The following is a 14,256-nucleotide window of genomic DNA, read 5'->3' on the forward strand; positions in this document are numbered from 1 at the left end:
GGCCTTTAACATAAAGGGAAGAAACCATTAACTCCGGTGCATTAGAGCAAGTGATTCTACTGCAAGTGGACAGTACAAAACTCTGTTTAGTCATGCTTCAGTGGATCTACAGTGTATTAAAAGCTTAAGAAAAAAAAAAAAAATCAGTGTGCTAACAACAGACCTATCTATTGTGAAGGTTAATATATCTAGGGTTTTATTACACCTTTAGTTTCTCTGCTGTCGGTTAATGTGCGTGCCATCTCAGGGATGCGAAAAACTTTTGCAGTAGTAGCATTCCTTTTTGTTAACACACCCTCCTTCAATAGTCTGTCAAAATAGTAGCTCAAACATATTTGTAGAGTATTTGAGTGAACGTGATTTTGTGGGACTTTTTTCCTGTCAAAATATTTCGGAAGTTAGAGAAGAATAAATGATTAATGATTAAATCATTAAAGAATAAACGATAAAAGATTAATTTAGGTTTGATTTTTAGAAGTGCCAACACTATTGAATGGTGGTAATCAGTCTGGATCCGTGCAGTCTTTGCTTTACTGTGAGATTGGGAGCCAGTTGTTATTTGGATTATTGAGTGAAGATGAATTAGATCATGGTATAAAACTAGAAATGAATGGTCTCTTTAAAATTCATAAACTTAGGTAATGGAATTAGAGTCGAAACTGAATGAAGCTAAGGAAGAATTTACATCAGGTGGACCTCTTGGTCAGAAACGAGACCCTAAAGAGTGGATTCCTCGTCCTCCAGAGAAGTATGCATTGAGTGGACACAGGAGTCCTGTCACTCGAGTAATTTTCCATCCAGTTTTCAGTGTTATGGTCTCTGCTTCAGAGGATGCCACAATAAAGGTATGTGTTTGCTACAGAAAATTAAACTAAGCAAGTCAGATGTGTAATATGTAACATCGGTACTTCAAGCGGGGTGTGCATTGTACTGATGGAAGACTTTCAGATTCTGCTTTAGCTTTGATAGGACAGTATGATGCCCTCTGTAATCTACAATTTTAGTTTTCTTCTGGTCCAGTTAATATCTACAAGACTATTTTACTATCCTTTGACTTGAGGAAAAAATAATTAAGCTAATGTGGATTTAGAGACTGGAGAAATAGGTAAAGGATCGTTGGGGGAAGAATGCATTTTGACTGCTCAGTAGAGGAGGAGTGGGGTAGTGTGTAGAGTAGTGACGTGATGAAAAGCAGGAAGACAGTTGCCTCAAGTCATCTGAAGTGATTATTTTTAAAGCTGAGTTAAAGTGGTTCTGCACATGTAATCTTAACTGAAAATTAGTTCTTCCAATTTACTACAAACGGGACATGCAAGTCTCATGAAGTCTGGTGACTTTCAGTAACTTTAAATGGTCTTCATAGGCCTTTATTGCAGCGTACAGTGGCATGAAGAGATTTGTTGCAATAGGCAAGTAGTTTCTCATTTTAGCATCCAATAAAGATGATTGTGCATTTTGTTGTTGCTTGGATGTCACAATTTAAGGGAGTTATCCCAATAAAGGATACTTCTTATTGTGCTCTTCTATGCTGGTTTGAAAACCAATGGAAAAGTGCTGTTCTGAAAAAAAGTTTAATATATTAACCAATGTGCTTAAAAATACAAGTTGATCTAAATAGTGGCTACTTGTTGGAGAAAATTAAAGTAAAAATTGTTACCCAGATCTAGTTCAGAAAAAGCGTTAACCTGTTCTTGTTTCTGCAGCAGACTTGAACATAGAGGATTTATTTTTTTTCTTCAGGCAGACAGGGCCAGCTGAAGCAGTGACAGCTCTGTGTTTGTTAGATGTTACAGAGGAGGCTAATTAGCTTTGGTTTTGCTCCCTCTTACAGATACACTGGATGAATTTTCTTATTTTTTAAGTCAAGCTGTATAGCTTAATTTCTGACTTGCATTCCAAATGATTGCAATCTATTGGGATGATGGATTTTTTCTTTATTGTTGGGTGTTTTTTGGAGTTTGTTTTGTTTAGGATAAAATTAGGATGAAATATCCAATTTTGTGTTTGAGAGAGACACAGTAAAATCTGTAGGAGCTTGTTTTGTTTCAAAGGCTTTTGTTTGTGGCTAGATGATGGAAGACTGACTTAATTGGGAGGTGAGAATGGGGACTTCATGCTATCTTGCAGTTATTAACTGCAGACATTTATTTAATCTCTGACAAATTCTGTAATCTACTAGTGTGTGCATACCAAACTCTTCAGAGTGGTTTGCATTATCATCCCTAAACCAGTGCATTCTGAATATGGCTCTTGAGTATGCAGAATATTTGCGATTGGATTCCGAAGCAGCAAGTAAATTCTGGAGCCACAGTAAAGCTTGGGAAAGGGTGAGGGGGGGGATTGTTAAAGATGATGCTTTCCCCACCAACCAAAAATGGGCTGTGGCGCTAGTTAGGGAACTAGCATAGAAAGGGATGGAGAAAACCAATCTGTAGAAAGTGGATTTGTTCTGTCCAGCGTCTTCTAAATTGATCTTCCTTATTTTTAAGGGCAGTGGGTGTTAAGACTCTTAGATACAGTGGAAGCTATTTTCCCGCTGTGTCTATAATGCTTTAAAGCTGAAAAACAGTTTTCAAGATGCATGAATTCAGTTAATTTCTAAGTTAAAGTCATATAAAAATAATGCTTATTTTTCTATGCTGTTAGGCTTTTTAGGGCTGTCTTTGTCTCTTGCTCAATTAATTATTGAGCAAGGTGCCAGACTGGCCTGCAGAGTGCAAATGTAAGGCTGGAGAATACAAAGAGTAATAGGTTGCTGTTAACGGATTTTCTGTTCACTTGTCAGGTGTGGGATTATGAGACAGGAGACTTTGAACGAACCCTTAAGGGGCATACAGACTCTGTGCAAGATATTTCCTTTGACCACACTGGCAAACTATTGGCCTCCTGTTCTGCTGATATGACCATTAAGCTATGGGATTTCCAGGGCTTTGAGTGCATCAGAACTATGCATGGTAAGGTATAAAGGGAATTGATTTAGTCTGTAAAGTGAAGAGATTTTTTTATTTTTTTTCTCATTCAGGAAAACTGCCGATGTGGAAGGGGGTTATAAACCAGAGTATTGTCCAAAAGAAAGAGGGGGGGATGTTTTGATGCTTTGAGTGCTCTGTGAAGTATACATTTAGCGTCTATGGAATGAAATAGCATGTAAAATCTGCTATGCTTGCTGCTGTGGGAAGCATCCCGTAGTGATATTGAAATGAAATTTCAGTTATTGGGGTTTAGTGCTAAAAATGAAATGCTTACTAGACAATAAAACTGGCTTCAAATCAGTAAAAGACTACCTTCACCCCTCTGTTTACCTGATGTACTGCTTTGGGAAGGAAGCAATTAGTGCAAAAGGCATTCTGTATATATTGCACAGTCGTCTGCATTCATGTTTGTCTGACTTTAAATGAACATGCCCTTTGCGTTAGACTCAAAAGCCATAGGAAAAAATGGGAAAGTAAAACAACCACAACTGTAAGATTCTATGTTTACAGCAACTATTTATTTTACAGCCTTGATGTAAAAGCATTTTTATACTCCTGCTTGTCTTCCTTTTAATATCTTCTTGTAGAAGTGGTGAGTAGGAATAGAGAATGTTTGAGACTTATGAAAATAAACACACATCTCTACCAAAGAAAACAGAAAGCTGTTGCCTTTTGTGCATACAGTTCTTTAAACACCACAGAACACTATTGTAGAGGAAGAACAGACATTGCAGCTGGCTGATATCAAGAAAATAAGGCAGTGGTACCACGGTGGGAGGAGTTGGTTTTTAAAGATTTCTATATGATCACATGTGCAGTATCTGTATTTTTATGAACTGGATGTTGTAACATGAGCTTGGGTGAACTAGCTTCACCTGTGTTGCCAGTTACACCCTTTCAACTCAATTTCAAGTAAAAATAAACAAATAATTGTTCCGGTGAGGATGTGTAAAGTACCATATTTGCACTGAAACTACTATTCTCTGACACTTCAGCTACTTGATCACTGGTGTGATTGCTTTCTAGTAGTACACCAGGGGCTCTGAGTTCTTACTGGAAAAAATGGAAATGGAAGTTGTGAAGCTCTACATTGTAGATAGGTGGCTTGCAAGATTCAATGTAAAAGAATAAAAGCAACTTATTAATGAACTTACTAGCTATAAGTTTTTGCAAAAAAGGACATCAGATATTCAGATGAAAAAAAGAAAGCTATTTAATGCCTCTAAGCTGTTGAGAAATTATGTATACTCTAAACTACTGATCCCAGAAGATTCATTTCTAGTTCTGACAGTTTCAGAGCTTAAAGTAAGGCAAGTGCATGAATTATATACAGACTCTTATAGTCAAGCTTGTACACTGGACTTGTCAAAAAAACCCTACCCAGCAGCTTGTTCTGGATAATACTAAAATTTCAAAACAGTTAATTCTAATGTAGGCCACTTTGGGAAGTTTAAGTTCTAATTTTTTGTAGTACTGGAAATGAATAGTCTTTACAGAGTGTGTTATTTCCCTTTTATATGTTATGACCCATTGCTTGTGGGATGAGTAAAGTCAAGAGCTGAAACAACATACATGAGTTCATAAGGAGTTTGTGTTAAGGAAATGATTTGGATGCTTTTTTCTGACTGGGCATTGATCATCTTCCTCTCTGATCTCTCAATAGTTGTAGAAGTTGCTGTCATGTATATACAGTTGGTTCTTACTTGATTCTTGAATCAGTGCAATACAGTGTTTTATTAAAACCTAATATCAGATGTCTGAAAACATTCGGTCTTTTAGCATTAAGTTTCTGCAGTGAGTTTTGGCGTGCCTCTCACTGCAGACCTGTTTTCATTTTAAACATCTACATAGTGCACCAGCATACTGTAATCACACCTAACTGATAATTTTAAGGACAGCCACTCTAGCAGCTCTCTTCTAAACTACCAGCTTTTGTAACTACATAGAAGTGTTGCTTGTAGTGGTGAACATCTGGTTTTAAAGCATTTTACAGAAATTTGTGAAACAATTTTAAAGGGCACTCAATATCTGGCCTGTGTGGTTTCTAAAAATATAAATTATTATTTCGTAAAACCTCAAGTTTACATGTAAAGATTATTCCATAAAACATGCACTACTGCTGTAGCTACTTGTCCACAATAAATGAATAGCAAGTCCTGTGTGCTTTGTAAAAACTATTACAATACCACTTAATAAAGGTTTGATTTTGCTTTTAGGTCATGATCATAATGTTTCTTCAGTAGCCATCATGCCCAATGGAGATCATATAGTTTCTGCCTCAAGGGATAAAACTATCAAAATGTGGGAAGTTCAAACAGGGTAAGTGCACTTCTGGCTAAACATCTGCACCTATACAAAACCGGCAGAAACCACTCGTTATAGGAAATGGGCCACATAAATGTTGAACCACAAGTTTAAAGGGAGCATGAGAGGAGGGAGGAGAAATGTTACTTTTCTTGACATAGATCAAGGTGTCTCCTGATAGGTTTTGTGTTGTTTTTTTTTTTTTTTTTTTTTTTTGTCATCTTGCTTCTTTCATTCATCAGGTTGTCTCTTTAATCCATCCATTTGCTGAAAGCTCTAGATGAAGGCAATCTGAATGACCTGTAAATCTCTACTTGTTCTTAAAATACCTATTTAGTGCAAGCTGTCATGTCAACTTCATTTTTCCCCGATCTTCCTGCTCCCTACCTTAACAAGGATTTGCCAGTTCTTAGCTGTCACTTCTTTCTCCTGTCAACTTCCTTTCCATGAACTGTTTTACATCACCATCCAGGATGGACACGTGCACGCTAAAAAAATTTATCTTAACTTCTAAGAGTAGGTCAAACATCCTTAAATTTCAAAAGCATGTGTAGTGGTTTTCTTGCGATGTTAATTGACTCATGCTGTATTCCTGGGTTGTTTGTTTTTGTTTTTTTTTAATAGTTACTGTGTGAAGACTTTCACAGGTCACAGAGAATGGGTGCGCATGGTGCGACCTAACCAGGATGGCACCTTAATTGCCAGTTGTTCTAATGACCAGACAGTGCGTGTTTGGGTGGTAGCAACAAAGGAATGCAAAGCTGAGCTCCGAGAACACGAGCACGTGGTAGAATGCATTTCCTGGGCTCCCGAGAGCTCGTACTCCACCATATCAGAAGCTACGGGATCAGAGGTAATGTTTCCAATGTTTAATAAATAAGATTTTTGACCATGCTCAATATAGAACTTACTGGATAGTATTTAGAACAACTAAGCTTTGGTCTCAAAGCGTTTGGCAGATATAGCAGGTGCATGAGTATTTTTTGCTGAGTGTACTTGGTGTGCCATTAATCCCCTGACTTGGCTTCACAGGATCCATGCTTTTGTGTTTTTTAACAGTAGGACCCTACCTTTGCACTAATGAAAGTGAACTTTGGAGAGATGGTCTGTTTCTGAGAAAGTTGAGAGTGCGACCACTTTCACGTTTCAGCAGAGAAATGTGGAAGGTAGCTTATCTGGCATAAAGTGAAGATTATAAGGATGCTGAGCAATTGAAATGGGGGGGGAAGCAGTGAATTGAGAATGCAGAAATGAAGCTGCCTTGGGTGTATTGTGCTGACATAAAGCTTTGGCTGCCGTGTCCTAGTGTGCAAAGTTAATGATAGGAGCAAGCATTCTTTAACAAAAATACAGCCCCATTTGTGTGATCACAGATACATCTTCTCTGTTTTGGTTACTAAATCTTCAAGAAAGGCTTACTAGGTCAGCAAAAATTTCCTTTTAAGGATGACAAAGTGTAGAAGAAATGAACTAGAAATTAACTCCAATTTTTAGTTGAAAAACCCCATGCATTTCTGCCTTGCCTGCTACCTCAAAAAAGGGCACAAGTACCCAAGGGGAAAAGTAGGTACGCTGAAGACACAGGGATTGTCTAGTGATGGATTTTACAAATTATTTCAGTCAAATTTTGCTTGCATCCTTAAAAGATCCTTATAATCTTTTGATTAAAAATGATTAAAACTAAATTCCAAATGTTCACTTCCTCTTGCAGTGGTAATTATCTGAAGTGGTGTCTCCCCTGCCCTCTGCTGGTCTGATCAACTGTGTACATCACATTACAGTACTTAGCTTTGAACAAGCAGCAAGTTAACACTAACTTCACAGTTGAAACATTTCAAGTTCTGAGAACTAAGTCTTTCTTTCATACTTTGTATGACTGCAAATAGAAATAAGTTCAGAGTAGGAACTTTTCAAAAATGCTTAAACTTGCTTCATTACTTTTGTGAAGAATGAGAACACAAAGGTATGTCTGAACTTCATATTCTTTTGTCCCGAGATGTCTGACTCTACTTGGACTGTGTCTACTATTAAAAGAGGATGTCTTGTAGTAGGCAAGTGTGGATTCAGAGTATTATTTGGCTTGGTGTATCAGCAGGACATACAACCATTTCTTTTAACAGATTGTTTAATTCCTTTTGGTTTTTGTTTATTTCTCCTAATGTTAGTAACAAAATATCTTTGACCCTCAGCTTTGGCATTACGTGTTTATTAGCTGTAAGCTGTCACATAATCTAAATTTGCTACTAAGAAAGAGCACTCAGAAGGGATCTGCTTCCTCCCTTCTTCCCCCCTTTCTCCACTCCATACATACCATAACTGAAAACATAATTTTCTGTAGACTAAGAAGAGTGGCAAGCCTGGGCCTTTTCTGCTGTCTGGATCCAGAGACAAGACCATTAAGATGTGGGACATTAGCACTGGCATGTGCCTTATGACACTTGTAAGTTCACTGATGTTTTTCTGGTGGTCATAGCTGCATATGTAAAATCAGTTTTAACGGAATGAATTATCTTACATATTTATGTTTTCAAGAGAAGCCAGAGTTGTTGAAATAAGACAAGCAGTGGAAATATACCATCTTAATGGCTTCTATATTTCAGATCTTGCTGTTGCTAAGAAATACTAAAAGTCTCAAAATACATAGTATAAATGCAGGAGTACTGTGGTGTAGTTTTAGAATCATAGAATCATAGAATTGCTGAGGTTGGAAGGGACCTTTAAGATCATCAGGTCCAACCATTAACCTACCCTGACAATTACCACTTCTAAGCCATGGCCCCAAATACTACATCTACCATTTTTTTAAACACCTCCAGGGATGGCGAACCCACCACCTCCCTGGACAGCCTGTTCCAATGTTTAATAACCCTTTTGGTGAAAAAAACTTTCCTAATATCTAATCTAAACCTCACCTGGCATAGCTTGATCCCATTTCCTCTTGTCCTATCACTTGTCACCAGGGAGAAGAGGTCATGATGAGTAGCTTGGTTTGTCTACAGAAATGCTAAGAATCATGTGAATTTTGTCTTCTGTAAAATGTCATGTTCTTTCAATGTGTTGGTCTTCCCACAGGCTATGGGCTGCTGTTCTCCAGCCTGTATTCAGGCTGGACTGAGTGTTGGTGCTGGGGGTGGGGAGCAGAATCAGTGCAGATCACATGAGGACTTCTGTTTGTTTGCCTCCAAGGACAGGAACTCACATTGTTGGTAGTGCTGATACAGATATAATAATAGAAACTGAAGATAAACTTTGAGTTCTGATAGGTTTTAGAAAGCTAAATGCTATCCTTGCAGGAACAGGGCAAGGAGTCACTCAGTTTGCCGTAGCATAAATTATAGAATGCTTAGCCTTAAAACATGCGTCTGCTCACTGATTTCTCCTTATGCACAAGGTGGGCCATGATAACTGGGTACGTGGCGTTCTGTTCCATTCTGGGGGAAAATTTATTTTGAGCTGTGCTGATGACAAGACTCTACGTGTCTGGGACTTCAAGAACAAACGATGCATGAAAACCCTCAATGCGCACGAACACTTTGTTACCTCTTTGGGTATGTATTGTTCTACAGTGCATACTGCGAAGCACAGAGCCAGAGATACAGATTTTCTTTTTACATCTTCACCAGCTGAAGTTGAGCATCAAGCTAGGCATTCACGTTCCAGATTCCAGTGAAGTTTTGTGCCATGTGTATTTTAATCAAGTAAGGACAGATAGGAATTTCGAGTGTGCTAGATTTTTCCGCTTCTGTTGCCAGTGTTGCACATTGGATAAAGACGTTAACTGCCAGGGTGTTCTGGAACCTTTCACCACTGAGTGTGTAGGCATTTGGGGAGTGCTGTATTGCAAATGCTTGCCCAGCAAAACAAAAAAAAAAAGGGGGGGGGGGGAGGGTGGCAAAGCAAAACAGTCAGAAAAAATATACTTTGAATTGCTGGGCATTCCTGGTTGGTGTTACCATGTCTTGGTAGATGTTAGTTCCCCCCTGCCCTGGCAAAAACAGAACAAACCCCTCCCTATCCAACAAAGCTAGCTTTACTCTGGAATTGTCTCTGTTGTTTCTTTGTGTGCTGCTCTGGCAGTTTCTGGCTTCTTTGTAAAGCTGTGTAAGTTAGGTTAGCAGTGAACCAGGAATCGGCTACTAAGGTTTCCTAATTCAACTTGCGAGTCTAATCAAAGTGCAGGGTTTCTGACTTCCCTTCACTCTTAAAGTGCTGAAGACAGCTGATCAGAAAGGGGCAAAGAAAAGTTGTGAGCTGAAGATGATTAAACCATTAGCATGGATTGGCTCACTTTGGAATCGGCTGCGTCAGTTTACAGATTGCTTTGCTGAACCCTTTCTGCACAGCGAGGCGCTTTGATTCCTCATGGTTAAACTTCCTAGTACTGTCTGCTGATCCAGTCCAAAATTGATTTGTATATATGAAATATTTTGCAACCTCCTGAGAAACAGTACACTTTAAATTTTTTAAATATTAGCTCACAGCCTGTACTGTCTGCAGCAAAAAGAAAAAGTTGAATTTCTTGACTTCCGATTCTTGACTATCTTATGTAAATACATGAAGTTCTGTCTTTTGGTGGTACTCGAGGGTTTTATCAGTTTGAGATGTTTTGGGCACCTCTCTGTTATGGCTTTGTCTGTATAGCTTTTCCATGAAAGCTCCTTTATAACTGAACTGAAAGTAGATTTTCATGCTTTACAAAATTATGGCATGAGAGAATTTGCCTTCAGAACTACAGATGTGATGAGCTTTGAAATTTAGTCTTTTGAGCTGGTTTAATTTTTCTGAAAAAGTAATGACATTCAGCGAGAGCGGAAAATATTAAAGTTTTGGATACGTTCTTAACATAAGCTTTTCTTTCCTCGCAGATTTCCACAAGACGGCACCGTATGTGGTTACTGGAAGTGTAGATCAAACAGTAAAAGTGTGGGAGTGCCGTTGATTGAATTCACATTTGACCCCTTTTTCTTCTGGATGCACTCAGATACCATGGTTACCCATTGAGCTCTGTTTAAATAAATATTGTCCTTTCATGTAAATTATTCTGGATGTAGATTGAGCTTATTAAATGTTACACACAAAGTATTCATGCATGGTGAATCCAAATTGTATACTGTAAATTTACATACGTTGTCTAGAAGTACCATAGGTTTAAGAACATGGGCTGGCATTGGTCACATCAGACCTAAGAAGGCAGAAGTTGGATAATTGAAATAGGGCACTTAACTGAATAGTTGACAGTGTCGTTCTATGTCGGATAACTATACCTGTTTTTCTTTCTGCTGTCTGTTGGTGCCTGAATTGGTGACCTCATTTGGGAAAAGTTTTGTAGGGCTCTTTCAGAAATGTGTATCTATGTAACATCACTTAAGTGTGCTTAATAAATCTTCTCTAAATACTAGATAATAAGGCTGCAATTCAGAATCTTCTGAACCTTATGTGTAATTAATGGAAATTAATTAAACTCTGGAATATTTGTCATGAAACATTTGCCAAATCAACAGAATACACTTGTTTTGGCCTCCTATCACGCAAGGGTTGGTATATTTATATAACTAACTGTAAACCTGAAGTAAGACAACAAATCTTAGTAGCAGCTGATGTGATAAATGTATTTATTTTTTATTTGGTCATTCAATGGTTAAGCTGTGCTGTTAAACTAAGTTTAAATGGTTTTTTTGTTTGTTTTTTTATTTTATGCTAGACAAACTTCCAGGAGGAGTTGTCCATCCCACTAGAATTTAGTGACCTAATTTCCACTAGAGCTTGATCTCCCAAATGACTGCCATGGTACAACTTGCTGTTTGCTTTCAATGTTTGTTAGAGATGTGCAATTCCTACTACGCAACAGTATCAAAGTACACTTCCCTCTTACTCACTTGCAGGAGGTTGGCGTATACAAAGGTTTCTTGGTTTCGTTAGTGCCTCCTTGGAAACCCTTTGAAAATGAGGTTATACTTACCTTGGCAAGACAATGTGGCTTGACTAAAAACGTACTGTGGTTTGCATATTGAGAAATATCTTGGGATGCAGTATTTAACTGCTTTAAAGAAAGCACTGAATACCTTGAGAATCAGATTGTAGTGGCAGATACAGAATGATATAGGCTTCCAAAAGAAAAACAAAACACCATCAACAAAACGAAGTCCATCTGTGGGAATGATGCTATCGAGTAAATATTTAAAAACAAGACCAAATCCTGTCAGCAAAGCTAGTCCAGCTTGGCTATTAGTATTTATGTTGTTTGGTGTATACAATTTTTAATTTGCATATCCCTAAAGTTACCTATTTTGATCTGAAGTGAATGAAAATATTATAAATTAATATTTTAATCAGCATTTTTGTGACAAATTCCATTGTAGATAACTAAGAATTACAATACTTATCAAACTAACCAGGTCTTTTTAAAAATTCACTTTAAAATTTGCAATATAATGAAGTACCAGTCTGATGTTTTAACAGATGAATTTGTGCTTTATTTTATTCATTTCGTTTAATACATGGCTTTTAAAACTGTCCCTTTTAAACATAAGAATCCTTGACCAACGTAGGGTTGGCTGGCGGGTGTACACGCGAAAGCGGTGGGGGTGCGGTGGTTAATTTCCTACAGTCGCCCTCAGAAGGATCCGTCCTTCTGCGGGGAGGAGATGGGTTTCGGCACTGGGTCCCGGCACAGATGTGCCTCTGGGAAGGGGTGGGGGAGACGGAGTTCTGATGCGGGGAGTTTGTGGAGCCAGGTTAAGATTCAGGCTAATCTCCTAAATCCAGTAGGTTATGTAATTTTCAGTGTGTGTTTCTGCAGTTAAGCATGCACAAATAAAGTATTTTTTCGTTTGTTAGCTGCTTGGACTGGAAGAATTTGCTGCTCTTTGTCCTATTCGAGAATTCCAGATACACAAGTAGTGCATCTTAAAATTCCTCAGTGCATCTGCAACTGTAAAGTAATACAGCTGTCTGATTCCTGATAGGACCTATAAACTTTATTTAAGTATAAAGTAAACCACACTCGTGTACATAATTCATAAAGATGAATGAGAAATTAAAGGTACCTATTACGTGGAAGTTGTCTACTGCATTTTTTCCCTCTAGCATACAACTATTTACAAGGACAAACAACTAACTAAAGTCATGTAAGCAGCATTTAATTGCTTGTGTGAAACACTCTGCTCAGTACTTCTGCAGTGCGATTCGCAGCCTTCTCCTTTCGGAAGCAGTGAATGATCTCAGGGATGGTCCCGCCTGGATCAAACGCTAACGCCCTGGTTAGGCAAAACCGCGAGAGCCACGACACAGGAGTTGGGTTTGTGAGGGTTTCCCGCAGTGTCGCGCCGTGAGACTCCGCTGGGCTGAACTTCTGCCACTGCTCATTGCAATGTTTTCTGTCACCTGATCCTGTGCCTTTCCTGTGATAAGAAGTACAATAATGAGGTTCCTGGTTTGGATTACAAAATACGCTTATTGGAGGGTTTAAGAGGTTCACTGCTGCTTTGTCACTTTCCTTACTAAAATTGGCATCGCTTAGGAAACGACTATATATAGACCGTGTTACCAAATAGACAATACAGACCTTTTGGCTTAAAACCAGACAGACATTCCAGTGCCACACTAACGTAATGTGCCCAGGAAGTCTTAGACGCATTCTGAAAAGTGCAACATTTATTGTGGTTTAGACATAATCTGGAAGTTGATGTTTTCTAGCATCTTGCACTTTAGAAGATTAAAAAAAACCGTCCTGCTTTTGTGTATGGTGTGACCAATGATGTGCCCGGGGCACTAATTAAAAAGAAAAAAAAAAAAATCTAGTTGCTAGCAAGTTGTGGGAGGGCTGTGGAGCACTGTAGTGTTTTGAAAGCTTTGGCTCTAGACTCACCAAGCCCAGTCTACTTACCCTGTCAGTACCCTGCTTCTCCCGTTTGCCTCCTCCTGTTTTATGTGAACTGCCTGAGAATACCCCTCTTAAATAGCTTTTGACTCGCATGAAAGCTATTTAAAAGAAAAAGATTATACTTTGTTTTTGTAGACAGTGGTGGCTTGATAATCCTTTTAATGATTTGAATATTAAAAAAATACCGAGTTGAGTGAAGGAAAAACGCACTTAGAATGAGTTATTTGCTGTCCAGTTGTACATAAAGTCCAGTGTATTTAAAAAAAGTCAATACCGAGAATCTTTGAGCAAGAGAACGTGTATAACCTGGTAGGGATGAACACGTTAGGAGTGGGGAAGGTGGAGTTGGATTTACAAGTCACAACTGGATTTTACTGGCCTTTTTATCTTTCCACTGTGTCATGTAAGTAGCTGCTTTCTTGTCCTGCCTGTCCCTCGGGCTTCCCCAGGCTCATTCTGAAGATAAGTTAGCAAAATCTTCGAGTTTTAGAAGTTGATCCTGACATTGACATGAAGGCAAACGTTGAATTTTTTCATAAGAACGATGTTAGAGGTTGCAATTGGAGTAAACAGTTCCCAGACTGTAGGAGTTAACTGAAGCTATTGACACAATTTAATTAAAAAAAGAAAAAAAATCAGTAAAGGAATGTATATAATACTGCTCTGTGTTTTACAGTAAGATTTGTTGCTCTCAGACTGTGTAAAACAAAATTTATTCATGTTTTCTGCATATTAAAAAAATCTTATTGTACCAATTGGTAAACTATTAAATGCATATAAAACTAGATGTGGTTTTGTTTCCTTGGATGCAAGAATTAAAACTATTTTGAAAAAAGCTATTGGTGTTTCACCCTTCAGATTTTGCTGTACACCTGCTTCTTACCTAATTTTAATTTAAGTTGTGCTGGACTGAGGAAATGTGAAGCACTTTGAAGGCAGTTGGTTACAGTTGGAACAGTCAGAGGTTTTCTGGCTTAGTATGGTGAAGTGACAGCTTTTTATAAAGCAACGTCAGCGCGTTTGTGAAGCTGATTTCGGGTTTGGGCTGAAAGAGCGGTGTCTGCTGTGGTGCTGAGCGCAGCTCTGCTGCCTCCCACC

General features: G+C 38.3%; 1 protein-coding gene across 1 annotated transcript in view; it reads left to right on the forward strand.

Annotated features, from left to right (window-relative positions):
* PAFAH1B1 (platelet activating factor acetylhydrolase 1b regulatory subunit 1) overlaps positions 1-13,943 on the forward strand; it is a 37,350-nt gene extending 23,407 nt beyond the window's left edge. The window contains exons 5-11 of the mRNA XM_082493165.1: positions 639-845; positions 2,786-2,954; positions 5,189-5,291; positions 5,901-6,129; positions 7,615-7,716; positions 8,668-8,824; positions 10,142-13,943. Of these exons, the coding sequence (XP_082349291.1) occupies positions 639-845; positions 2,786-2,954; positions 5,189-5,291; positions 5,901-6,129; positions 7,615-7,716; positions 8,668-8,824; positions 10,142-10,215 (1,041 nt within the window). The 3' untranslated portion in view covers positions 10,216-13,943. The remainder of the gene's footprint in view (positions 1-638; positions 846-2,785; positions 2,955-5,188; positions 5,292-5,900; positions 6,130-7,614; positions 7,717-8,667; positions 8,825-10,141) is intronic.
* The last annotated feature ends 313 nt before the right edge of the window (positions 13,944-14,256 follow it).

Source organism: Vanellus vanellus, assembly GCF_965231255.1.
Source record: "Vanellus vanellus genome assembly, chromosome: 19".
Lineage (NCBI taxonomy): Eukaryota > Metazoa > Chordata > Aves > Charadriiformes > Charadriidae > Vanellus > Vanellus vanellus.